Below are 27095 nucleotides of genomic sequence, written 5' to 3'. Positions count from 1 at the left end.
CATCAATGTTCGTGTTGGGCCAAACAGCCTTGCATCCAGCTCCACGGGCCCCTCAGCCTGCTACTGAATCTCTGGCTGAAGCAGGTTTAACAACATCTACCTTTAAGGATCGGCACGAAGACAAAATCAGAGAATACAGGTTATGTCTTTACGAATATAACACACTGATAAATTTTGACAGTAATGACTGTGGTGTCTGTGATGTCAGTGCCCCAGCCCCCGGGGAGCAGTAGATCATACTGAACTTCCTTTGGGCTAGGACAGGAAGAAGAGCCCACGGGACGCCACGGAGGAAGCTTTCTGCTTGTTCATTTATAAAATGGGTTCGTTCTACAGCCCCAGAAAAGGAGCAGAGGTGAACTGCTTTATCTTCAAGTTCTGCAGGAGAGAGTATAGTCAGCCATCTGGACTCACTGCGAACATGGAGCTGCCCTGCTGGGGACGTCTGTCACCCAGGCGTACTTTGTTGTTTGGTCTAGATGGGCTCCTTGGATCCTGCCTGCGTTATGGTCAAGGAACTTGGTTGCAGAACTTTATAAGCGAACGATTTATGGAGTAGGCTTACGCTCAGCCCTCGGCTCCCCTTCTCCCCAGGTGGAGTTCAACGCTGGTGTCTAAAGGATTGGGGAGAGGATCGGTTATCGTCCTTCTGCAAATGGCATGAGTGGCTCTGGCTTCCGCAAAGTCCTGGCTTTTCTACTTTCAGGAGCACAGTTCACGATTAGCCAGTTCCCTAGATGGCTGGCTGGCTGTGTGAGATGCCGTCTCTGTAACCCAACAGGAAAAAGTGGATTTTGTTTTTGAACGCACACTTGATCCTTGTGTCTCAAATCCCATGAGGTCATAATTACGTAGCATTCCTATGAGACTTCATATTTGCAAAATAATATATATTCAGATTTCCTGATTGTGTGTTTTGAGGCAGTAATTGGCACTTAATACATACTAACAACGTGTTGTAGTTCCCAGCTTATATCAAGCAAGTGGCTGAACTGATGGAGGGAAAGAGAGAAGTCCTTGCCTATTGCCGACTGCAGGTAAGAGCGAGGCGGGAGAGGAGATGACAGACCAGAAGGAAGAGCCGGAGCGTGTTCTGGCCCATGTCCTGTCCCTGCAGGACGACTACTGAGATGAAGACGTTTAGGAAGCTTGCTCTCCTACTCCTTCTGTTTTAGTTAAAATCACTCCCCCCCACTTCCTTCACTGCACTGGCTGCTACTTTGGCCTCTGAGCTCCCCAAAGCCCTCTCTCCTCCTCTAAACTCTTCAAACCATGAACTTGGACCCCTTGGAATGATGGTGGACCTCAGCTCCCGCCCAGGCCAGGTTCTCAGATCTGACATTTGTGCAGTAGACGTGGAGCAGACATCCTGGCATGCAGGCACGCTCGCTGACGTCCGCCAGGCTGGCTCCTGCTGGACCAGGTCTGGACGAGGAGACACCTCCAGACTGATGCAGAGACCTGGACCTGGGGCCTTTCATCCTGCAGCCCCCGAGGCCTCTACACAAACCATCCCTTTGAGTTCTAGCCTCTTGGAATCCCATCTGAGGAGGAACACGCCCGTCCACATGCTTCTCTGGGTAAGATCTACATTCTTGGATTTGAAGACCTGCCACGTGGTGGCTGTTTGTACTGTTACAGAGACGTCTGGCTCATAGGAGTGGCTCCAAGGGTGGGGAATGCAGGAGTCAAGGGAGTCTGGCTTGGGAAGTGTCTGTGGACAGACAATGTTCCCGGCCTTGGGGATGACATCAAGTCTTTCACCTGCCCTCCCTCCTCCTGGGGCGGCCCTGCTGTGGGGCTGGGGTCACACACAGGAAGTGGGAGGGCAGCTGCTGGACCAGTGGCAGAGCCTCTCTGCCCCCCACCGCTGCCCGCCGGGGGCTCACACCCCATTTCCATGGGCCCAGGGCTGGCTGCCCCATTTGAGGACAAGAGGAATGTAGAACAGAGCAGGAAATCAGGAACCAGGTTCTAATATGAACTCAGGTGTAGTCGTCCAAGTTCTGTGATTCCAGGAAGGTCAACCGTGTGGTGGTCCGGTGGCCGAGGGTGGAGTGGAGAACTTGGGGGTAATGGTCCGGGGGGAGAGGCAGATGCTCACACCCCAGGAAACCAATGATGGACACGAGTACCTGAGAGAGTGAGGCGTCCCAGCAAGGAACGAAACCAGGTGATGTGGCAGAGAGGGCTGGGAGGGACCACCCCTGGCAGGTGATCAGGAAGGTCTCCCTGAGAAAATGAAATTTAAGCTGCGACTCGAATGCTGAGAAGCAGCCGGCTTTGCAACCAGCAGCCTGGGAAGGAGAAGCCCGCAGAACAGCAAAGGCACAGAAAGGCCTTGGGGTTGGAACAAGCTGTCATCAGAGAGCGTGATTTCACCCAGTTACCACGTTCCTTCTTTTCAGCACTGATGATACTGCACAGGACTGCGATTTTTAGTGACTGTTCAACAGCTCCGGGGCTGAAGGAGTGGGAATTACGTAGCCGCCCTCCTCTAGTTAGGGACATTAAGTCTCCTTCCAGGTTTTCACAATTTCAGGTAATGATGCGATAAACATCTTTGTGCCTACAATCTTTAGTTCTATTATTTCTTTGGAATAATTCTCAGAAGGGAGTTTACTGCTTCAAAGAATACGAACATTTTGTAGTTATTGGTGTGTACACACACACACACACATATATGTATACACACATACATACACATACACACACATATAGCCAAATTGACTTTCGGGAAGGTTATGCCAACTTATAATGCAACACGGGAGCTTACCTGTTTATCACAGCACAGGATGTGATGAAAATTTTGTTCTCTAATTCAGTATATGTAAAATGTTAGTTTAAGGTTTCTTTCACTAGCATTTTTCTAATTATTAAAGAATGCTAACATTTTCCACTGCATATATACATTTTTTTGCTACATGTATTTTTTTCCCTTATAAAAGTGACTTGTTCTTATCTTTAGCCTATTTATTTATCAGGTTTTTTTTTTTATAAGAGAAATAATGTCTCCTAACATCCTGGGGAGAAGGGAGTGGACAGATCTCTGGAGTTAGATTTTTCTAGTGCACAAGGGTCTCCAACACTCATTCATTTTTCTTTCTTTATCCCTTCCTTCTTTCCCTCCTTCCCTCCTTCCTTCCTTCCTTCCTTCCTTTTATTTATTGAAGTACATATTCAGTTTGCAACGTTATGTCGACCTCCCGCATTCGCTCCTTTCTGACTAACTCATAGGCACTATTCAGGGTTGCTGTAACTTCTAGAGGTGCCCCAGGGCAGCAGTGCCCAGGGAACTGAAAGAATCTGGGGTTGTGTTAAGAAATGCGGAGGAAATTGAATAATCAGTAAATCGCCTCGAGTCATTTACTTGATTATCACCTCTAGAAGGAGAACATTCATCACTATTAGATCTCTAAAAAGCTGCTTTACATTTACACCCTTTCCTCGGGATCACCTATCCGCCACCCCCACCCCCAGCCATCGCTTGCTCCCTGGGTCACCCCGTGAGGCCCACGCTCAGTTACCCACCCGCCTTGTCAGGCACAACCTCGCCCGCGGCTTGGTCCAGCCCTCACTGACAGCATGCTTTAAGTCGACTTTGGGGGCTACCTTCAAACTGGATTATTTACAAATGAGGCCATACAGAAAATCACTGTTACTTTGGCTTATGTCTGAAAAGTGTTCATTTGTTAAATGTTAAATTTGTGATATACGACAATTGATTTAGCCGTATGTTGGCATTTCTACAGTTTTTACTGCATGAGGAGGCCCGAGAGACAGAAGTGAGGCCAGGCAGCCCAAGCTGGAGGCCAGGCAGGTCTTGAGGGGTAAACTTAGAGGATGCAGACGGTCTTTAAAATGCATTTGCTCTCATTGGAGGTTAAAAGACCAGCAGCAGTGGAAACTGAAGTCTGCTATTTATCTGCAGGCCAGGGCCGGTGCAGACAGCTGTGACAGGAGCCGCCCGAGAAGCTATGCCCGTGACCTTAACCGTGACCTCTGGGTGCAGACGCGCTGCAGTGGGTGTACTGGCATCTCTTTTAGGCACAAATAGGCACAGTTGTGTAAATTTTGTTTTGAGGTCAGATGATGAACTTGCAGGCACTTATTTGTAGTGAATAATAGGAAAAACTATGTCTTTACGACTTATTTCAGCTTAACAAAACAAAGCCTTCTAGTGGGAAGAAAGTTGCATAGTACACTGAGAGCAGATTTTGAGGTTAAAACAAACATTACAAAAGGACTTTGAATCTGACTGGCACTGAGGTATTGCAAGGTCAGATTGACAAGTGACATGCCATTCAATTAATTAAGGTAAATATAATTATTTGGATAGATAGTTTAGTACATATGACTTTTAGTTCTAAATTATCTGACTTTTTCTTTTACTTTTTCATTTCCTTTTATGTAGTTACAGCCTATTTTAAGATATAATGTTATAAATTAAGAAAAAGCAAGCTATGTTTAAAGAGGTCAGTGTGAAGCATTTAAAGTTGTTTTTCTCATGCTGATGAGCTACTGGCAGGTCTAACCATGGCCATCTCTGAAAGAACAACGGAAAATAAAACCCATGAAGAACATCTCAGGGCTGCACGCATTAGCGCACGGCTACAGTCCTTACTCAGGAAAGCCAGTAGAGTCTGTCAGGAAACCAGTGATTAATCCTATACAAAACTGCATCACTAGGACCCCTAACACTACCGATCCAAAAAGCCAGATGGTAAATAAAACTACTCAAAATTCCAAATTCCTTGAAGTCCAGTTAAAATTGTTTTTCCCTTGAAGGTACTAAATTGACTCACTTTTTATTTATTCTCCTCGTCCCCTTAAAAAATCTTGTAGCTATAAGATGGCAAATCAGGATTTGGGGAGAAGAATAGACTTTGAGGATCTCTATTTCCTGTAGAATGAAGCTGGAATTCTACCCAGAATGAGCTCTCAGAAGTCTACCAGTCACCCAAGGGACTGTGGGGTTAAAGGAGGGTGTGCGGAGAGAAGGGTGCCAGCTGCCACGTGCAGGGCTGCCCAGAGGGGTGGGTGGAGATGGGCTCCAGGTTCTAGGAGGTAGCAGATAACAGGGTCCTGCCTGTGGTTTGTTAAGCAAACTTCTGATGGAGTGCAAGTCAGTGCTCCGTGGTCCCAGAAACACGTCTGGGGCCTCGGGGTACAGGAGAAGGACCCTGAAGTGACCCTCTGGGGAAAGCAAGGTGTTAGCACCAGGCCAGCAGTCTTAAGTTCCTTCACGTAATCCTTGAACAATTCTGTGAGGTTGCTGAGGATGACGGATCAGGCAAAAACACATAATGATTACTCTGCCCAGGTGCCTAGGTTAGCGCTGCCGTGACGACGGACCAGGGTTATCTACGTAAAACTCCTGTGTTTCTCATTGTATTTGTTAGTATAGTCATCATTATAATATCAGCATCAATGTCTCATCAAAGGGTGGTGGTGAGAATGAAACAAACTAAGTTATGTAAAGCTCCTGGCGCAGTTGACAGTTATTGGGCACTAGACGAGTGTTTATTTCTTTCACGTTCCTAATAGGGTTGATTCAAGGAGCTTACGTGTGTTCGTTAATATTCTAATCTACCCACTGTACGGATGAATACCTTGTCAGAGACGGATTTGATCTCAGGTCTATCTAAAACCGAGTCTCAGCTGTTCCATTACAACTTCCTCTCCAGGGAACTCAGGGTCAGTATGGTCAAACTCAGCTTGACTCAGCAATTTCTGACCATTGACCCTATAATCACTTTAGAAAGGGGGTACCTCCTAATCTTTGTGGATTATTTGGTTTTAAATATATTTGGGTTTAGGTCTTTACTCTTTCTTCTTCTATCTATTTTATTCTATCCAAGAAGAATTAAAATAACAGAGAAAACAAAAAATTTTAGATGAAACTGGAATGCATTTAAGATTTTAAAATGTGCATGTGCCTACAATAGTAACAGACATTATTTTAATAAACAATATAAAATATTGTTTTATATGTAACCACATGACATTGCCAATGTTCAATCATTTTGACTTTTAAAAATGTTAGTTTCATATGGTTTAATCTAAATTTTAATTTTTTAATTGAGGCGTAATTGACAAAGAACATTATATTAATTTCAGGTGTACAGTACAATGATTTGACATTTGTATATATTGTGAAGTGATCATCACAATAATTCTAGTTAACATTCGTTACCATTTATAGTTACAAATTATTTTCCTTGTGATGAGAACTTCTAAGATCTACTCCCTCAGCAACTTTCAAATATGCGATAGTGTATTAACCATAGTCATCATGCTGTACGTTACATCACCATGACTTATTTCATAACTGAAAGTGTTTACCTTAAGTTTTAATTCTTACTATGTAAAAAGATTTACCATGTAGTTCTTACTGTAGGCGCTAGATATGTAAGCACCTTTCATACATTTAGCTTACTTAATTTTAATTCTCAACAACCTTGTGAAGCTGGTAATGTTACTGACCACAGTTTCACAGATGAGGAGCCTGTAGTATAGAAAGGGCAGATCTGACATCCAAGTATAAAATGAAACCCTAATATGCAAAATAATTAAATATCTGTACAGATATTTTGACCAAGAAATTCAGTTGCTATATATATGAAAATAAAATGAAATTTTAAAAATGTGATATTAAGTAATTTCTTTACTTTGAGCAACCAGATGAGGACGTCAAATCTAACTGTCCTTCCACCCTCCCCGGAAGCTCCTCAATAAAATGGTTTGATCCCAGAAAGAAATAAGTAAATAATTTCTTTAACAATGAACATATGATTCAACTAAATGAAAACTGCTTTCCCTCTGTATAGCTTTGGAACTATCCATGACATTAATAATGTACAAACAATAATTTTGAGTCACCATAATTGGCAAAAATTGAATGCAAGGATAGATATGGTTGTCAGAAAATTTACTGTAAAATAAAAAGTTTATATTGGATCCTTAAAAATATTTCTTTCCAAGTTTTCTCCAGTGTTCTCTTTTTCTTAAGTGGCTATTATATCTTTGGAGAAAACAGACCAACACCAACAACCTTTTATTGACTAATTTTAAATGTAAATTTTGTCTTTAATAATTTTCCTTGATTCTCCATGAAAACTTGTTTAAAGTTACCATCCCCACTAAATTTAAGATTTTTTTCCTTTTGTAACATGCTTTTAAACTGTTTCATGAAAATATTTCCGTAGGGGATACAAAACAATATTATGATGACATAGGTTGTTTTGTGCCTGTGCAATTTCATATAAACGTATATAAAGCAATGTTATAGCAGATAAAGTTTCCTATATGAGATTAAATTCTCATTAATATATTTTTAGTGTTTTTTGAAAAATAGTTTAATACAAAGAAGTACAATTTCCTCATCTATTTTACTACAATTGCATTTTTTGTTTTAGATCATTTTCATTAAAATATCTTGTTTCCAAATCAAAATAAAGCTCACTTTTATTTTTGTTAGAGAAATAACTGGGTTGTGTTCTGTAACGGCTGTTGGAGGTATCAGGCTAGACAGTATCTTGGCAAAACTAAAATCTAGGTTGGAAATGAAAACACGAAAGTGCTAGAAAATAATAGTAGGCTTTATGAGGATATATCGAAATGTGGTGAGTACTGCTGTTTTCTTTTCATGACTATCTCTTTTATAGTCTTCATTGATGTTGGAAAAACATGATTTTCTAGATCCATATTTAACTTTCCAAAATGATTAGAACTTCCGTTAAAAATCTCCCATCACCATAAGTTTATATTCTTTCTATACGAAGACCAAACATACAGTAACGTATCAGACCCTTGAGTGTCTGTGTTAACTGGCTCTAACCATCACGTGGGTTGTCATTATGTGTGTTTGTCTTGTTATGTCACCATCTCAAATCCCATGTTGAGGAAGGGAAACGTTTTAGTTACATTTGTTTTGTTATGTTTTTGTTTTTTTTAGTTACAAATATTTTTGATCTCATGGACCATGTATACAGGGAATAATGGAAATTTCCAAAAATTATATTTCTGTAATTCCTGATGTAACTGTCAACCATACAGCGATCTGGCTGAGAAGGCTGCATTGCCTGGGATCACCCAGAAATGAGCACAAAAGACTTAATTACGTTGTCATACTTCATGGTTGTCCTTTGAAAAGTCTGTTGGATTGCCAGCAGGGAGACCAGGGCTGGCTTTGCTCCTCCACAGATCCCAAAGCACGGAGGTAACTGGTGCCTACACAGTGGCTCGCCCTGCCATGGGCTCGCGTGCCAGCCCACAAACACGTCCATGATAGTTCCACAGCTATACAGAGGAACGGTGCCCGCGATGCTGCGATCACTGGCAGGAAGGATTTAAGGCACGTCCACTCTGTCACTGAGGCTGAGATCAATAGTTCATTATTGATTGTTGTTCACGACCTAAGTGTCATTAAACTCTCCAGAGACAACATGCCTCATAGGATTTCCTGGAAAGTTCACTTGCTGTTAGACCTTTCATATTAAGCATAAATAAAAGGCACACAAAATCTCCCCTAGTAACCTGAATAATTCACTGATACACTGGGAAGATGTCTAAATATTAGCACTGTGTTTGATTTTACATTCAGGATCAAGCTATCTCCATTTCTGTCTTTGAAACAAATCCTTGCAAGGGTGTGAGATTGGTTACTAATTTCAATGAGCCCTGATCAGAGGTAAGTCACCTTCTATAATAGTGAACTCAAAAGGAATGAAAACAAATCTTTTTCAAGGAATTGGAAGAAACAGAGCTTTGAATTAATGTGGTTTAGATTCTTAGAGAACATGAAAGACGATTCAATATTATTAAGAGAGCCAATCAGGGCGCAGAAGTGTCATTTGAATTACACACTGTTTAAAACAAACACTGGCCCAATGATAGTTTCCTCTAACATTTTCTCCTTCAATCTGAACATATTTATGCTTTATTTTAGTGAAAATTTTGTTCTATGAAAAATGTGAGACATTGGATTATGTTACCCAAAGAATCTGGACTTGCCACTTGTAAAAGTGTAAGAAGAATGACTCAGACTCGTCCTACCCTCCACATGCCTTCTGCTGGCAAGGCTGGGACTCTTTCCATTTCTACCCCGACCGCCACGTTTAGTCCCTTAAGATCTGTCTCCGGATGCGCCTCAGTAAGTGATTTGCAACAACCTCTCCACTGGTCTCTTCCGCCTTCTGTCTTTTTATCCTTCACAGCCACCTGATTAAACCTCCATCAGCTCAGCTTGGGTTGTTTCCCCATTGGTGAAAACACTGAGAAATTTACTATTATCTGTGGGATAAATTTCAGCTTCCTTGGCCTGGCATTAAGTCCTTTTTAATGGTCTTGAGGCCAATCCTTATCTTCTGCCTTCTCCTACAGGAGCCCCAGGCTCCCATCAAATGAAAATGGCTACTCCAAACAAGAGTAAGGGGCTCCCACCGTCTCAGCTTTCCTCGCACCAGTCCTTCACACTGGGTTTCCCTCCCCACCTGCCGAACAGAGTTTGTGAGGGTCCTTTTATCTGTGGAGGCTTTCCTGGTCACACAAGTCAGAAGACATTTTTCTTTCCTTTAATCATTTACAAAAAGTGTTTCTGCCTCTCTTACTCCCCTTTTCACCAAGAAGCCCATTTTATAGGTATTGTGAAACTATCTTGTTGACAAGAATGAAGCTCCTTGAAAATGGGAAGCATCTTTGGAGCCTTCATAATGTCAGATGAAGGAGGTGTTCACGAAATGTTTGCTGGGAAAATAAATATGAAGGAGTAATAACGCTGCAGGATGGAAGGAGGTCCGGCCCCCTGCTGCACCTCTACAGCTGGCTCAGTGGGACACAGGGGACAGGGCCGGGGCGAAGCTGGCAAGCACACGGGTCATCTGGAGGTGAGGCAAGATCCAGGGAGAAGCTGCTGGAACTGAGGCTAGGAACACAAGGGACTGGAGTTAAATGGGCGGTCAGTGCCTCTGGCACTAGTGTTAGAATATGTAGGAGAAATTCTTTGCTTAAGAATCCCTGATCAGGAAAGGAGAGGACCAAAGAGGCAGGGCAGAGGCACAGAGGAGGCCCAGGAACACCACCACGCCTGGCAGGGTCCCGTCCTCTCTCTGATCTCGGAGTCGCGTGAAGCTCGTGCAGATCTGACTTCATGGGGATACGGTTGATAAATGACCACTGTGTGGAAGGCACCTTGTTGAGCGGTCCCCCTTGAGCCATGACATAATAATAACCATGCTAATATTTGTTGAGTGTTTTCTATTACCAGGTGATGAACCGTGCTTAAATATATTGTTTCATTATTATTCATTTAATCTTTGCAACAAAACTGTGAGGCAGGTGCTATTATTAGCATCCCTATTTAGAGTTTCGGCAACTAAGTATGAGAGCAATAAAGTGATCTGCCCGCGTTCCTGCAGTGAGTGAGCCAGGCGGCCGGGCATGGCTGGGGGCAGGCTCGGGGCTCTCAGGCCCCCTCCCCACGGCGAGCTCAGGGCCTGCTTCTTCCCCCTGGGTCCATCTGGGGTTAATGCCCCGCATTTCCATAGGCCAAACGAAGGGGCAGCAGCAGTTTTAAGATGTTGGGCGCTGATGTAACATTTTTGGTGCCTTGGAAAATTCTCTCCTACAAAAAAGGTTTTTTTTTATGGAAGTATAGACGGTTTAAATGCCAGTTATTACAGTCAATTGTTTCTGGTGTACAGCATAATGAATATAACCTTACCCATCAAGCCAGTTATTTGGCGACTGCTGTGTGCATACATGCATCCATGCGTGTGTGCGTGAATTAAGTGAATTTGGAGTTGGCACAGAATGAGGACGAGCCATGATCTGTGGGTGGGTGTGGTCTAAAGAAGATGCAGGCAGTGTGATAAAGGTTGAGAGCAGTTGGTCTCCCTGCATGGAACCTGATGAGCAAGTTACTCCACTCCACCAGTCTTCATTTCCTCATGGGATCATAGTAACTCCCCCGGGACTAGGATCAGGGGGGAGAAGTGGCAGTGCATGTTTGGGACATCAGGTGTCTACGCAGCTGGCATGTTGTTACTGTTGTTGGCATTTAGACTGGAGTCATTGGGAGTTATTTAATACGACCACATTGCGGAATTAGATTCACTATAAGGCTTTCTTACCTTCCATTTAATTCTATTTCAAATATAACCTGAAGTATTTAAAAAGACTAAAATCATTTCTAAAAAGAAAGACTGACGAAGTCAGTGGGAAAATTAAGAGCGGTTTCCAGTAGGAAACCTGACGCCAAGACCAAGCACGTAGTGACTCCTACAACCTGCAGCGTCCGGGAGTGGGGAGCTCTGGAAACGCTGAAGGGAGGGGACCGCGTAAAGACAGACATCTTTGAACTGATCTGGTCCTAAAGCACCTACGGCCAAATCAGGAAAGTCGGGAAATCAGAACAAACAAGCAAAATCAAAGTACAGGCAAGTACTCCGGACGCCTGCAGGCCCCTGGCCCCAGCGGTCAGCCCGAGACGGAACTCAGCACCTGCTCGTCAGGGTAGACACCAGCCCGAGGATTTCAAATTTGTCGGCATGAGCCTGGTTTCCCGCGATTATTCTCGGCCTCCCATCTGTATGTCACAGTCTAACACCACCGCGGCCTGTGGTTGACCTTGACCCCCGCTCTCCCCATGGAAGACCGCTTTTATCATTTGGTTCCAACGTTACTGGTCATGGTCTTCTGATTTTCACATTGTCAATTCACAGTTAAATTGCTCTAATGAAGAAAAGCCACTGAATGTCACCCCAAAAGAACATATAGTCTTAAATTCACTGGTATTGCTCTTTAGAGCAGATTCGATGATTTTTGCTTCATACATACCCACCAAATTGTAGTTATTTTAGGTATTATGCAGAGCTAATGTATGTTCTCTGTGTATTCTTGGAAGGCAACTGGGAAAAGTCATTCACAAATGTTTGGTGTAATGGATGAGTAATTATTTTGTGATAAAAAGTCTTCTATGCTTTGTTTTTCTTAGATAATCAAGAACGAATTTTATGCTGAAGTTTCTGGTAAAAAGCTGCCTAAAAAGATTCAGCATCACAAATCCGGTCACATGGAACTTTTAGTTTTATTAGTTTCTACTCAAAGGTATGAGGATAATAGCCAAATTCTTTCACACTCATTTTAAATTTCAAATGGCGTATAATGTTATTAATAGCCATTAGTTATGGAGTGCTTGTTCCATGGTGTGTACTTCACAGGCATGGAATCTAATTTTCTCAAAAATCCTAAGCAATAGACCTTATTATCCTCATTTAATAGGTGGAGACACAGAGGCTGAGAAGCCTTAAGTGATTAGTCTGAATTCATGGCACTGACAGGGGTCACAGCCACACCTGGGTTCAGGTCTGCGGGCTCTCCGGGGCCCATCGCCCTGCTTTCCGCCCTTGGTTACCAAGCAGCACGCACATGGAGTCCAGGAGGAAGGGCCCTTCCTGACCCCCGCCAGGTGAACGGAAGCTCAGCATCGTTCTGGAGGTGACTGGATGACAGCTCACTTCAAACACCATTAGACCCTCGACTTTCAAGTGCATACGATGAAATTGCAATTAAGGAAAAAACCTGAGAATCTCAGTGAAGTTCTGCGAGTATCCATTATTACAAGCTAAATGTCTTTTCCTGAAAAACAAATGCTAAGATGATAGAGAATAAATGTTATTTGAGTAGTATCTGAATTCTGTGGGGAAAAGAGAAAGAAAGAGCCTAGAGGCCTAGTCCCTCAACATCATCTTCTTAATTTCTAAGAAAACAGCGAGGCTAAAGCCGGAGACGTCTACCGAAGTGTGTTCTGAAAATCTTCACCTAAACCGTGCCCACCGGGAGGGCCCCACACCGCATGGGACAGACGCGAAGTGCAGAGGGCGCCCGCAGTGCCACCTGCATTATTCTGTAGGTGAGGCAGAAATAATCTCATCCAACCGGTAGGAGAATGGTTGTTGGCCTTGGCTCCAACACTTCACTTTCAAGGGTCCAAAGAACATCCGTGCAGACTGCTAGGGCTTGGGTGTCCGTTTTGGGAGACTCTATGAGAGAAAGTCACAATTTAAAAGAGAATGGAAAGAAATGCAGGTCCCCGAAGGGGTATCGAGAGTTGATTCAGGTGGAACTACAAACCTTTGTCGAAAAGGTTGGGCCGCCCCTGGCGTGGCCTCCAAGGCCACCCAGCTGAGTGCAGAGTTTGGCCACGGCCTCCGGGGCCACTGAGGGGCCAGGGCAGGAGCACACTAGTTATTCTGAAGACGGTCTTTGACAACCTTCCATTTTCTATGGCAGAAAGTATGACTGCATTCTGATTCTGAAACTCAAATTCTTGACCGAGTTAAAGTTTTTAATAGTTTAAAGGGGTTCATGTTAGTAGCATGGTCTTTAACAATGTTTTTGTAAAACGAACTTTAGAACCCCAAATTTTGTCTTTTTCTGCCTCTCTGATAGTCTACAGAGTATCATTTTATTACTATGTTGCTCTGTGAAGTAAACATAAATGTCCTACTTTATGTATCAATAATAAAACATGCATTATTTTCCTAAAAACAGCAATATATGATGATACTTCCTAGCAATAAATATTTATGGACAATTCACACCGGTTTTATCATCCGCACCAATGGTAACAGATGTGGGTTTATCATTCAGTCTGGAAGATTTTATAAACCACTGAATAATGAACTCCCACCCATTCCAAAAGACACGGACTATAAAATAGTATGAATTGTCAGAAAATAGTTATTCTGATGAAATACAGCATTCACCCCTCCACTTCCACAGAGATAGATCGTGTCCCAAAATATGCATAACTTTATAGATGTAAGACTGATCTTAACAAATGATTTACATGACAGAACCCTGTAACACAGCACTCCCCTTCACACTCAGGAGCGGAATCAGTACAAGTAACCGTGTGTGTCCCGCTGTGATGGAGGGCTGAGTCACCGCCTCCCTCCTCAGCCTAGGTGACGAGCGAGGCTCATTTTATAGCTGGCGATGAAATTGAACCGGCAAAGGCCGCGGAGCTCCTGCTGTGGGCAGTGCTCGTTGCCGGGTGCTGCCGTCCACCCACAGCAGACTTACAGCAGCTCGTCGTGTGTGCTGCCCAACTCCACCTCGGCCCCAGCGCCGGGGAACCCATCCCAGTGCGGGCTGCGGCAGCTCTGCTCTTTTCTGGCAGGCGTACGGCTCCCCGCCTGGGCAGGAGGGACGTTGTTCCTCCTCCTCTGTTACAGTCAGTGCATCCTTTCCCTACAGTGCTGCTTCTTTAGCTCTCTGGCTGGGCATCTTCCTAACGGCTTCACAGGCAGATGTCTCCATGGCAAGCTTTGGCTCTCCTGCCTTGACAAGCAGTAAAGATTCATTTAAAGATGGACTCCAGCATCAATTTGGTGTCAGAATTATGCCAGGAACTGAGGATATGGTGGTTGACAGAGGACCCAGTCCCTGACCTCACGGGGCTTCAGTCTAGCTGGGAAGGGGAGCATTACATACACAGTTCTCTACTGTGCAACGAGAACATAAGACACACAGATCGGACCCGGTGTGGAGAGGCAGGGCTGCTCCCTGAGTTGGGATGCTTCAGGGGCAGCCTGATGGAGGAATCGAGTGGGAAGGAGGGGGTGTAAAGGATGACAGGCAAAGAGAACAGTTTAAGCAAAGGCCCTGAAGTAGAAGAGAGCTGACCTTTTGTCAAACAGAACTGGAGGCGGGGAGAGGTGTTTCAGGTAAGGCTGGAGAAGTGAGCAAGACTCAGGTGGAGAGGGTAGTCACCTGTGTTCTAAGGGTAACAAGAGGCCAAGGAAGGCTGTAAATAGACAAGTGGCACAACTAATTTTATATTTTGGTTCCTGTTTGCACGATATTTGAGGGAGGATAAGTTGATAGCAGTTGCACTGCCCAGGTGCAATGTGATGATAGTAGTTTAGGGTGATAGAGAAGTGGACACATACTTTGGAAACTTACCAAAAAATAGACCTTAGTGTTAAATTTGATAGAGTAAGAGAGAGGCACTTTGGGATTTCTGCCAAATGGATAGATGGCAACAACATTAGCTCTAATAAAGGACACTGAGGGAGGACGAAGTTTCTAGGGAGAGGGAAGAGCACGTGATTGCCTATGGACACACTGTGGGTAAGTCCTCGTGAAACGTCCTAAGGGGGCAAGTGTAGAACTCAAACACCACCAGGAGACTGGAAGAGTAATTCTATAATGTTATCTACGTGATGGTATTGTTTTGTTCCAGGTTTTAAAATATCTGAAATAAGATGGATCAATCTGTTAAATACACTAAGAACTTTAAGGAGCAATTTTGTAACAAGGATGTTAGAATCCCCTGATTCCTAATTCTGGGCTTTGTCTGATAGACCACAGTTTTCCATCATATGCAAAGAAGAAATGCATGCGTAAGAGTTTGGTGGGGACAGACGGCAGTGACATCAGACTGGAACAGAATGCTCGTTGGGAAGCTGGTGATCTGGGACCTAGTTCAGTCCAGCCAGCACTCATTGTGTGGCCTTGGGCCAGCTGCAACCTCCCTGAAGCCTGTACATGAGATGGAGAGAGGGGCAAGAAAATCCCTTAGGTCATTTAGAGTTGTAAAATCCTGAAATTCGAATGGACTGCAGCCATTAAAAAAATCAAACTGAATCTGTTTATTAAACTATAAATGTATTTGCATAAGGAAAATTCCAACACTAATTTATCCATAACACTGTGTGACACCCTAATGTGAAATATTACATGAAAATAATATAATACATAATCTCAATCAAAATGCACATCTATTTCTTTGCTCAGTTTATTTTACCATCAGTTTCCAATATTTTTGGATATGTAATTGCTGGTTGTGAATTAGAAAAGCCAATCCTTTCATCACAGTTTCCATGTCTTCAAATTAAGTTCTTGGAAATCATCAGTTTTGTGTACATGACTGGAGAATTCAGTCACCAAAATACGCATCCATCACCAAAAACAATCATCAAACACTGTTCACTGTTCTTCAAGGTTTTGACTGTTTCTTTAAGTTAGTATCACACACGTTCATGAACTGGGTATAAATAACAAATATCTTTCAAATTAATCTAAAATGTGACTTGATTTTCTTTTATAATAATAACACTCAACATGTTTTTTGAGTCATACATACACAAAAGGCACCTACTGCCAAGAATTAGTAGTGAAAACCATCCCATAATGCATTTCATTTCGGCACGGTAAGAGCTTCTTTTGTTTTATAATAATCAGCAAAATGGACACATTTACCCCAATTTGTACAAGTGTCAGGCCATTGTAGAAACGGTGATTGAAGACCAGCATTGCAGAAGGGCTGGAGAGGAAGCAACCTGGTGCTGAGTTTGCAGAAAGAAATTGCTGCTTCCAATTGCTTCTGATGACAAAAAGAAAGAGCTGGACGGTCTGAATCTTCTCATAGCAAATTTCAAAACCATGAAGATGAATTTCCTTTTATAAAAAGGTAAGAGGAACATTTTTGTAGCTAGTAAATGAGAGACGCAGGAAGTAGCATTTGAGCTGAGATTTCTTAACCAAGGACTCTGCTTAGCTTCTAACTTTTTGGCTCTAAGGGACCGGTTTGACCTGATAATTTCTTGAGGGAGGCAGTGATATTTCTTTTAAGTGGTGTGATCCTGTGTGTATATTAACATCAGGATGTGTATCACCTCCTAGGCTTTGATTTCAGATTAGTGCTACTATGGAAGAATTTTTCCCAATGGTTCCTTTGCTTTAAATGTCCTGATTTTATTCAAAAGCTTTATTTAGTGAGGAAAAGAAAATTGTAATGTTTTTCTTCAAGTGATTCAAATAAGAATTCTTTTCAAGAAAAAAAAATCTTGCCAGAATATTCAAATTAATGCTTTTATTGCTAACAATTTAATCTACAATATTTTAAAAACATTCTCGAAAAACTTGATCTGCTTTTTGTGGACAAGATAAGCATCTGATTTTATCTTGAATATTTTAGACATTTATTTTAATAAGAAAGGAAAGAATGCCATCAATATATTGGTTAAAGTTCAGTGGATTTGGAATGAATGCTAAAATCGGTAGGCCTCATTTTTCCCCCTATGCTATTAGTTTACTAGATCAAAGGTTAGCTCAGTGTAGACTAACTCATATACAGTGTATTTCAATTACACATCATCATTCTATTAATACTCTCTTTTGCTTAGAGTTGGTCACTATTGAATATAAGCTGTTTAAATTTCATCTTTAAAGTGAAAAACTTAAAGATTCATATTCAAGAGAGCTCGCTATAGATTTCTGCGTCTGAAATTAAATGAAATTAAATTGACACCATCTAAGTTTCACCTAGCAAGAGAAAACAAGATTTACCTTGATTTTTTGCTATTGTTATTTTTTAAACCTTGTGCTACAATTTTTGATTTTTGTTCCGTCTGTTTTGCGTAACATTGCAAGTTCACAACTCCTACTGTCTAGCTTCAAATATGTCAACTTCTCCACCTGCTGTCCCCATTCCTTCCAAAGACTTGTGACGACTGTGTTGGAGCAGAGCCTCAAATCGTCCATCAGGAGTCCCAGGGCTTCCCTGACGAAGATGATGGGGTCGCTCACTCCTGCGGGAGTTTCTCCGACCTCTCACCTTACTAGCTGTCCATCCCCACATCTCCACATCAAACGGACTCGATGTGGTCACCTGTCCATGCTTGTGTTTGCCCACGTTTGCTTGCACTGGTTTCTGCACCTGGAGCATCCCGCTCCAGCGCCCGATGTATAACTCCTACGCATCCTTCTCACTCCAGTGCAAATGATACCACGTCTGGGGTCCTCTGGCTGGAAATTCAGTAGGAATTTCAACTCTACTTCTCATGATGTCATTGCTTGTCACTGGTTGGAGTTACACATGTGATGGGTGACATCTTCTCTTTCAGAGTGACAGGTTCTCGAAGTGAAAGTTGATGTAACAGTTACGTTGCTCACACACCATTAGCTTAGTGTGTAGCACGCGGCCGCCAGAGGCTCACGGATGATGCACAATGTGACCCCTTGGCTCAAGGCGCAGTGACATCAGGACACAGGTCTAAACGGCAAGCTCAAAAACTGCCAGGGCTGCCAAAACGCAGCTGAGGTCAGTGTAGGAGCTGTGCCTGGGGACGTGCCACAGGGGCCACAGCGGGTACGAGGTGGCGGAATAGAAGGACGCGGAGCTCACCCTCTCTGAAAATACATCAAAAACATGTCTACGTATGGAACCCTTCTCACAGGATACGCACTGAACTCTGGCAGAAAATCTCGTACAAGTGGAACTACGAGGGAAATCATTACAAAACAAGGTAGAAAAAGAGAGAAGAAATCGGGGTGGGTCTTGTCGCCTGTGAGGGAGAGGCGAAAGCGGAAAAGCACCGTCCCGGGAGGCCCCTCTCCGGGGGGCGGCCAGCTGGGACAGAGGGCGCGCAGAGGCTCGGGCCAGAGCACGGGCGCTGCTTCGCCGCACGCAGAACGGAGAGAACCGGCCCGGGGGCCCCTAGGGGAGACGCAGCCGGCTGGCGTGTGCCGGGCCCGGGTGCGGGAGGCCGGGCCCCGCAGGGCGGACCCAGGGGGCGCGCTGGGGCTGACTGGGCCGCAGGGGGCTGGCGTGTGGTGCGAGCTGGCGCGGGCGTGCGTGCAAAGGAGCCTGGGTCCACCGCCGAAGGCTGCACTGGTGGTGTGCACAAACGGAGGGGCGCACGCTGCCTGCAGGGCGTGGCCTGGCTGTAAAGCCCCCATTATTAACACACTCTCTCCAAGAGAGGAGAGAAACTTTGTCATAGCAACCCTGGTCCCTGCAAGCCTACAGAGTGTAGGACAAGGCTGAACCTTCCAGACTTCAGGCACTACTGCAGAGCTACAGGAATCAAAACAGTGAGGTACTGGCACAAAAACGGACACATGGATCAGTGGAACCGGATAAAGAGCCCAGAAATAAACCCACATACCTAACGGCCAATCTTCAACAAAGGCGGCAAGAATATATAATGGAGAAAAGACAGACTCCTGGACAAGTCATGTAGGGAAAGCTGGACAGCCACATATACCTCAGGGAAGTTAGAACACTCCCTCACACTATATATAAAAATAAACTCAAAATGGCTTAAAGATTTAAACATAAGGCAAGATGCTATAAACCTCCTAGAAGAGAACATAGGCAAAACATTCTCTGACATAAATCTTAGCAATGTTGTCCTAGGGCAGTCTCCCCAGGCAAGAGAAGTAAAAGCCAAAATAAACAAAGGGGACCTAATTAAACTTATAAGCTTTTGTACAGCAGAGGAAACTATAGACAAAACAAAACAAAACAAAAACAACCTACCTACTGGGAGATCATTTGCAAATGATGCGACTGACGAGGGTTTAACTTCCAGAAATATACAGCTTATATAACTCAAAACCAAAAAACCAAACAATCCAATCAAAAAATGGGCAGAAGATCTAAACAAACATTTCTCCAGTGAAGACATACCAATGGCCAATGGGCACATGAAAAAATGCTCAGTATCACTAATTATCAGAGAAATGCAAATCAAAACAGCAATGAGGTATCACCTCACACCAGTCAGAATGGCCATCATTAAAAAGTCCACAAACGATAAATGCTGGACAGGGTGTGGGGAAAAAGGAACCTTCCTACACTCTTGGTGGGAATGTAGTTTGGTACGGCCATTATGGAAAACAGTATGGAGATTCTTTAAAAAACTAAATATAGACTTACTCGATGATCCAGCAATCACACTCCTGGGTGAATATCCAGAAGAAACTCTAATTTGAAGATATATATGCACCCTAATGTTCATAGCAACACTATTTACAATAGCCAAGACATGGAAACAACCTAAATGTCCATCGACAGATGACTGGATAAAGAAGTTGTGGTATATATATATATATATATATATATATATATAGCCATTTGCAGCAACATGAATGGACCTAGAGATCGTCATACTAAGTGAAGTGAGCCAGAAAGAGAAAGAAAAATACCATATGATATCACTCATATGTGGAATCTAGAACCAAAAAAAAAAAGGACACAAATGAGCTTATTTACAAAATAGAGACAGACTCACAGACATAGAAAAAAACATGGTTATCAGGGGGTAGAAGGGGTGGGGAGGGATAAATTGGGAGTTCAGGACTTGCAGATACTGACTACCATGTATAAAATAGATAAACAACAAGGTCCTACAGGGAACTATATTTAATACCTTGTAATGGCCTATAATGGAAAAGACTATGGAAAGGAATATATATATATATATATATATATACATGTAACTGAATCACTATGCTGTATACCAGAAATTAATACAACATTGTTAATCAACTACAATTTAATAATAAAAAAAACAAGACAGCGGCCACACGTGGGAGTGAATACTGAGATGATCCAAAGGTGGCAGAGCTCAGGAAATGATGGCAAAAATACATTTTTGTATCTCCTCCCTGAAGTGACAAACTAATATCCCACACATAAGACAAGAGCGCCAGATCTGAGGAGGACAGAATGGAGGTCAGGCAGAGGCTCTGCAGAGAGGAAATGTGAGGAAGAACCAGCCGGCCCGGGGGCAGATGTCAGAGAACGCCTCAACACTTGCTTCTCGGAGGTGAGGCAGTCGGTACAAAGGACACACCTCTTCACATAGCGATGGGCTGGAGCAAGGGTGGAGGGCAGGCCCAGGGCAGATGCCCTCCTCGATGGATTTGGTTTGGGGAAGCAGAGAAGACAATCCCTTCTAGATAATTCAGTAAGGCAGGCAGAATTTATCTTTGTAGGGTAGACCCTCTTTCTCTCGCAGGAAGATCCTCCAATGGCTGGAAAGTCCAAGTCATCTCACAGTGAGTGAGATGAAACAAAATCTAGTGTAGCATTGACACTCTAAGAACAAATAAAAGAAGGAAAAGTGAAACTCGCTAGAGGAAGAACATTCACACACACGCAAAGACACAATGTCTCCAGTGTGCCAAGGATGATGGATCGCCTGACTGAATAATAAAACGACTGATAGAAACTAGTAAGTTAATGCAGCGATCACCAGTATGAAGACAGCCCCTAGAGCAAAACCACAAAATCTCAAGGAACAGACAGCAAGACAACTGGAAGAAATGAACACCAGAACCCAGGAAAGAAGTAAAAGGAAAAAATCATAGTTGTGAAGGTCAGATTGAAGGAAGCACAGAAGAGCCCTGGAGAAAACACAGGAAAGACACAGATAACAGGAGTGAGGAAAAGAAAAATGAAACAGGCGATTTGAAATGACTAGAGATAATGTGAGGGACAGAGAAGACAGGCGTAGAGAGTTTTAAAGCACATGTGTAATTGAAACTCTTGCAGAGGGAAAGTACACTGGAACAGAATAAATATTAAAAGACTTCATTCAAGAAATTGTAGTTAAAGTAGCAGAAAACTTGAACTCTTATTCTGAAGAGCACAGCGTGTTAGTGAAAGCTGGCCCAGGATGCTCAGCACCAGGTGGGTCTGTAACCCAACCTCCCCATCCTGGAGATGGGGGTGGGAGGGGGAGGGGGGAGGGAAGAGGAGGGAAAAAACTGACCAAATGTCCTTGTAAACACACTCTGATCTCCTGATCGTGTTTATTAGGGGAAACATACTGGAAGAAAATGTCAGCTGTTGGAATAAAAAGTGGGGGTGTTTCAGGATCGACAGTAATGCTCTCCACATATTCTTTGGAGACCTCAAGTGTTAAATCTGGAAACGAGGGCATCCTAATGTTTCTAGGAAGGACCTGGGGAGCTACACAGACAGTTTGACTTACATTTTTCCTGTGTCTTGCAGTTATTTGAATTATTGATGAAAAGGCAAGATCTCTGGTTCTTGTGAGCCTGATTTGACAATCCAATCCTATGCATTATCTCACCAAGACGTATCCTATGTTACTGAGTTTCAACTATAAAGAAAAATAATTGGGCAGCCAGGTGAAAGAATCAAGTCACTTCTAAGGGGAAAATTCACTTTGGTCTCACAATCCTCCACAGCTACTTTCCTGGTAGGAAGACTATAGATACATATCTATACAAGGACATATTTTGTTTCTAGAGGAAACAAAATATGTCAGAGATTTTTGGCACAGTCGGACTAGTCTTCAAGCACAGAGGCTAAAGACTAACAGTTTTGGAAATGTGACGTTAGGGAAGATGGTTTCTCTCCTCTACAAAGAAACTACTGGAGGTCAATTCTCAGCCCAGAGATGACAAACATGATCAGCGCTGGGTACTGCAGACTTAACTGAAGAACTAAGACTAAAACAATGTGGGATGGCAAAACAGTGTAAGTATCAAATGCTCCGACAGTGTACAAATGACATAACTAACAAAATGTAAGAGGAAGAAGGGGAAAGGAGACGGGAAGTGGAGTTCATATGCTGATGGCCTCATTTGCAATAGTTTGGGGTTCAAGAGCATCATTTGAAGCTGATGCATCAAGTGACAGACAAATAAGGGTATCTAACAGAAGTAAAGGTAAATATTAAGTAACTTGACTTTATTTAAACAACTTCTATATCAAAGAGGTAATACAAATTAGAGTAAATAGAAAACAACATAATAAAAAGACAGCATATCAGAAGGTACGAGAGGTCACTAAAATGCTCAGAAAAAGATGCCTTATCTTAAATCTTTATATTAATTAAAAACAAAGAATTAATAAAATTCAACTAACTCAAAAAGTTAGGAAAAGAGCAACAAAACAAACAGAGGAAATTTTTAAAGGGAAAATCTGAATTTATCAACAAGCAAATCAAAATAGCAGAACCACAAAATAAATCCAAAAGATGGTTTTCAAAAGAAAAAAAACTCAATGAAAGATATAACCCAATAGTTAATCTAATCAAGAAAAAAATGGATAATGTGCAAGCAAGAAATAAAAGCAGCATTGGGAGGGCAAGAGGTGGAGAGTAACAAAAAATAGAGGGTATCAAAAGAAACATAGGGCATTACTTTGTTCAACTCCATGCAAATAAATTTGAAATTTGGATAAACTGAAAAAATTCCTAGGAAAATACAATTTGCCAAAACTGACCCCAGAGGAGATAGAGACTCTAAAAAGACTTGATATCTATGGGAGAAAGAGAAAAGGCTATGAAAGAGCCACTCTCCCCACCAAGCAAAAAGGAAAAAAATCACTAGCTCCAGACAGGAGAATTCCACCAATCTAGAATTTAGGGTGAAAATATGAGGAAACTTGTACATTTTTTCTCTGGAAGAATACTACTATATCCAAACACAAAAATTACAGAGAAAGTAACTAGCGCAATGTCACTTATTAACATTAAAGCATAAATCTTAAAACAAATATTAGCAAACTAAATCCAGAAGCATGTCAAAAAACTGATACACCATTACCAAGTGTAGTTTATTTCAGAAATGTAAAGCTGATTTATTATTAAGAATTCTATTAATAAAATTTATCCTATTAAGGATTAAATAAAAAATATTTATGATCATTTCAAAGATGTTGATAAAACACTGGATAATATTCAACACACATTATTGATACAAACAAAATAAAAAAGAGCACTTCTTTAATATGTTAAAATATATCTGTCTCAATCCAAAAGTCAGTACCATGCTTAATGAAGACGTATCAGGAGTTCTCCCACTAAAGTTCAATGCTGTGATGTGAGAGAAAGAAATTCGAGGTGAAAAGTTGGAAAGGAGAAGACAAAATAGGCACTTTGGGAAGAATACGTATTTGACACCTGGAAAATGCAAAAGAATCAACTGAATAAGCAAAAGAATTTAATAAAGTAGTCAAGTTGAAAGTAAATACACAGACCTCAATAGCTTACACATAGCCTACACGGAGAAAGCTTTAAAACAGTAATTGGAGAGTGAGGGTATAGCTCAGTGGTAGAGCATGTGCTTAGCATGGATGCGGTCCTGGGTTCAATCCCCAGTATCTCCACTAAAATAAATTAATAAACCTAATTACCTCCCCCCAAAATTAAAAAAAAACCCACTTGTTGAGTTCTTGGCTCACAGGAGTGAAAACTAACTAGATAATTTAAGCATAAAAGGAACTTATTGGAAAAGTATGAGATAGCTTATAGAGTCACAGAAATCAACAACCAAAGTGAAGAAGCAGACCCCAGGAAGCAGGCAGGAATTAGGGAAGCTCTCCCCAGGCACAGGTAGTGTGAACTAAGGACAACCCACTCTGGACCCACCACTGGGAAGAAGCATCTTCAGTTCTTCAGACTCTCAGTCAAGCTCAAATCCCCAACAGAGCCCAGTCGGCTGGACGTGGCTCGCAGGCTCAGCTCTTGGCTGGCTGGAAGGGCCTCAGGGTGGTCCCAGCCCACCTAGAGTGCTTGTAATGGCAGTGCTAGACCCCCAAAGAAAACCAATGATCTGTTCCCAGATGTCAGAGGGCAAAAGCAATGACCATCTTTACAGGAGCCCCTCCAACCAGGAAGCTGTGTCTCTCCATTTATTTCAGTCTTTTACATTCCGGAATGGTTTCTTTCATAGCGGTCCTGCAGCTTTCTTACTAAAGTTACTTCAAGGAGTTGCACAGTTTGGGCCATAATACCTTATAATTCTGAATGTGATCTTTTAAAAATTGAAGTTTCGAACTGACTGTTGCTAGGATCCAGAAAAGATTAGTAAATATTTTTAATTCATTTGACAGATGAGAAGGCTGTTAAAGAAAAGTTGAACGTAGCTTGAAAAATTTTAAATAGCAACTGGGAAAAACGGAGAAGCACATCATTTTGGTGCCTCTGCCCATGCTGAAAGCACGTGTTAAGTTCTAAGTAAAGGGAGAAATTTAACAAGTGTGAGAAGAAAGCTACAGGGAGCCCAGGCAGGTTGAAGATGTAAAGAAAGAGAAATGTTAACAGTGACCCAAATCTAATTTCCTGCTTTTTAAGGAGCCGTGGGAAAAATAAAACACAAATGAAAATTACATAAAAGCAGGCAAAACCATGACCCTGAAAGATTCAGAATGAAGTTTGGCAAATCTGATGTTACAGCTGATAGAACCGTAAAACAATTTTTTAAGAAGTACAGACTTAGCTGATAGAAAAATATGAACAGCAAATTGAACCAAAAGAAACGAACCAAATATTTCGACTACATCAAAAATGTGAAGTCATAAATTATGTCAGGTTGGGTACAAGTTTTTGATTGCTGAGATTTTAAATGCAGATTATTTGAATGGCAGATTATCACCGACAGTATTTCAAAGTTTTCAAAGTACGCAACTTACTTTTGCTTTTCCATTAAATGTTATTCATTTACAATTAATATGCCAAATTTTCTTATCATTGAACTAAGTTCCTTATCTTTTAAAATTAATTCAAATTAATATATTCCAAGGTAGCATATTGAAAATACCACCTTATCTGTTAGTTATGAACTCTTCTTCTCAAGAGTAGGAGTAATGGATCTGAATGTTAGCTTTCTTTCCCAGACCTGCCAATCCTGAAAAAGCATGGTGAAAGTCTGCAATCAGAAGAGAAAGAAAGACTGACTACCTTACTTTGGAACTAGTTATAATTTGCTAGAGACTGTGTTGAAGTTTGCTTGTCAGCAAACCTTTACTCACAGATAGAGCAGATAGTTTAAATATGACAGGGAATTTATAAATTATTTAAAGTAAATAGTTTAGAAGATCTGCACATGTAAGTAGAATTGATATACAAAAAATTACATTTAAATCTAACCTTTAAAGCAGGTTCTCCATAATACCTCTCTAGTAAAATCTGAATGAGATACTTCAAGGAACAAATTACTGTTCAAATGTGTGAAGATCTAAACTTTTTATTCATTGAAAATAGCTGTCTGTAGAACTGGTGGGAAATGTCCCGGCCCCGCTGGGTATACAAGGTCTGAAGAGTACTTAGCGGCAGGACACCTTCTGCTCGCGTATGTTGGCACGTAGCAGGCATCAGTGGTTATTTGGTAAATAAGTGAGCCGCGATAAATCATTCAGTTACTGAATGAGGCTGAGACCTCACCACCGATGGGTCTGCAAGATGTTCTCAGGGCAGAAATGCCCTGTTCTGGGCCAGAAGTTGCCTGGCCCACACTGAGAGTGAAGCCAACAGCTCATGGGAGGATGTCATGGCCATCTGTGGTCTCCTGTAAACATGGTGGTCTCCTGGCTGAAGATTTCTGCCAACTGGGCATCGCCAAGAGGTGGACGCAGCCTCTGAGGGTAAAAGCTTCAGAAAGTTTAGGTCATGGAGGGTTCCCCAATTCCCCTGGCTGGGACCTACCCAGGATCTTCCACTGCCTCTGCAAGATTCCAACCGGGCCTCGGGTCTCCCTTGGCATTCAGTAGTCTTTGACTTCCTGACTTCATGACCCTTGACCTGTGGGTCTCTGGCCAGATCCTGGGCATGTGGCCTTACATGTTGGGGACATTTTCTGTCTCTGTTACTAAGTCATACGATGAGGGGCTCACTGTAAATTAGAGCAGGAAGGAGCAGGGTGCATATAAAATGGCATAGCCTGGAGAGAAGGACATTTCCCCAGTCTTGTGGCTCTCGGGAGGGGCAGCAGTTCAGAGCATGAGCCCTGAATCTGACGGCTTGGAGGCCAACCCCAGCCTGGGTGTCAGACCAGGCGAGTCACGGAGCCTCTGCAAGACGAAGTTATAATGGTATTTAATTTATGGGGCTGTTTTGAGAATTGAGAGGAAATACAAGCAAAACCCTCAGCAGACTGCTTGGCCGGAGTAAAGGATTAATAAATATCAGGGAAAAGGAAGGTCGGGTGAGCAGGTGGCGTGTAGAGGTTGTAGAATGCTCTCTGCCATCCAAGATGGTCATCCAGCAGCAGCCCTGGCCCTGCCCCGCACACGCCGGGCCTCGCCCCCATCCCCTCTGACTGCTCCTGGGCGGGCGACTGCCCCACTCACTTCCCTAGGGTTCCGTCCCTGTTCTCACAACGCTGACCAGCACATTCAGATCACAGAAGACGAGCAGGTTGCTCCACAGCATCTTGCTGAAGAGCAAGATGTTAAATACTGAACTGACCCCATGTTGCCCCTCCCCTCATATTTCATAAATTCGTAAACTGTGGTGCATTCCTCCTTATAAACTATCTTATTT

General features: G+C 42.6%; 1 protein-coding gene across 3 annotated transcripts in view; it reads right to left on the bottom strand.

Annotated features, from left to right (window-relative positions):
* PACRG (parkin coregulated) overlaps nucleotides 1-27095 on the bottom strand; it is a 438725-nt gene that overhangs the window by 11879 nt on the left and 399751 nt on the right. The window contains exon 5 of one of the 3 annotated variants that reach the window (XM_072966157.1): nucleotides 12672-13043. The exons of 1 other annotated variant lie outside the window; for it this stretch is intronic. In XM_072966157.1, the coding sequence (XP_072822258.1) occupies nucleotides 12931-13043 (113 nt within the window). In that variant the 3' untranslated portion in view covers nucleotides 12672-12930. Of the gene's footprint in view, nucleotides 1-12671; nucleotides 13044-15787; nucleotides 16468-27095 lie in introns of those variants that run through there. One more of the 3 variants, XM_072966159.1, reaches the window with a different exon arrangement.

Source organism: Vicugna pacos, chromosome 8 (assembly GCF_048564905.1).
Source record: "Vicugna pacos chromosome 8, VicPac4, whole genome shotgun sequence".
NCBI lineage: Eukaryota > Metazoa > Chordata > Mammalia > Artiodactyla > Camelidae > Vicugna > Vicugna pacos.
Note: the sequence above shows the minus strand (reverse complement) of the source record. Positions and strands in the feature narration are given on the sequence as shown.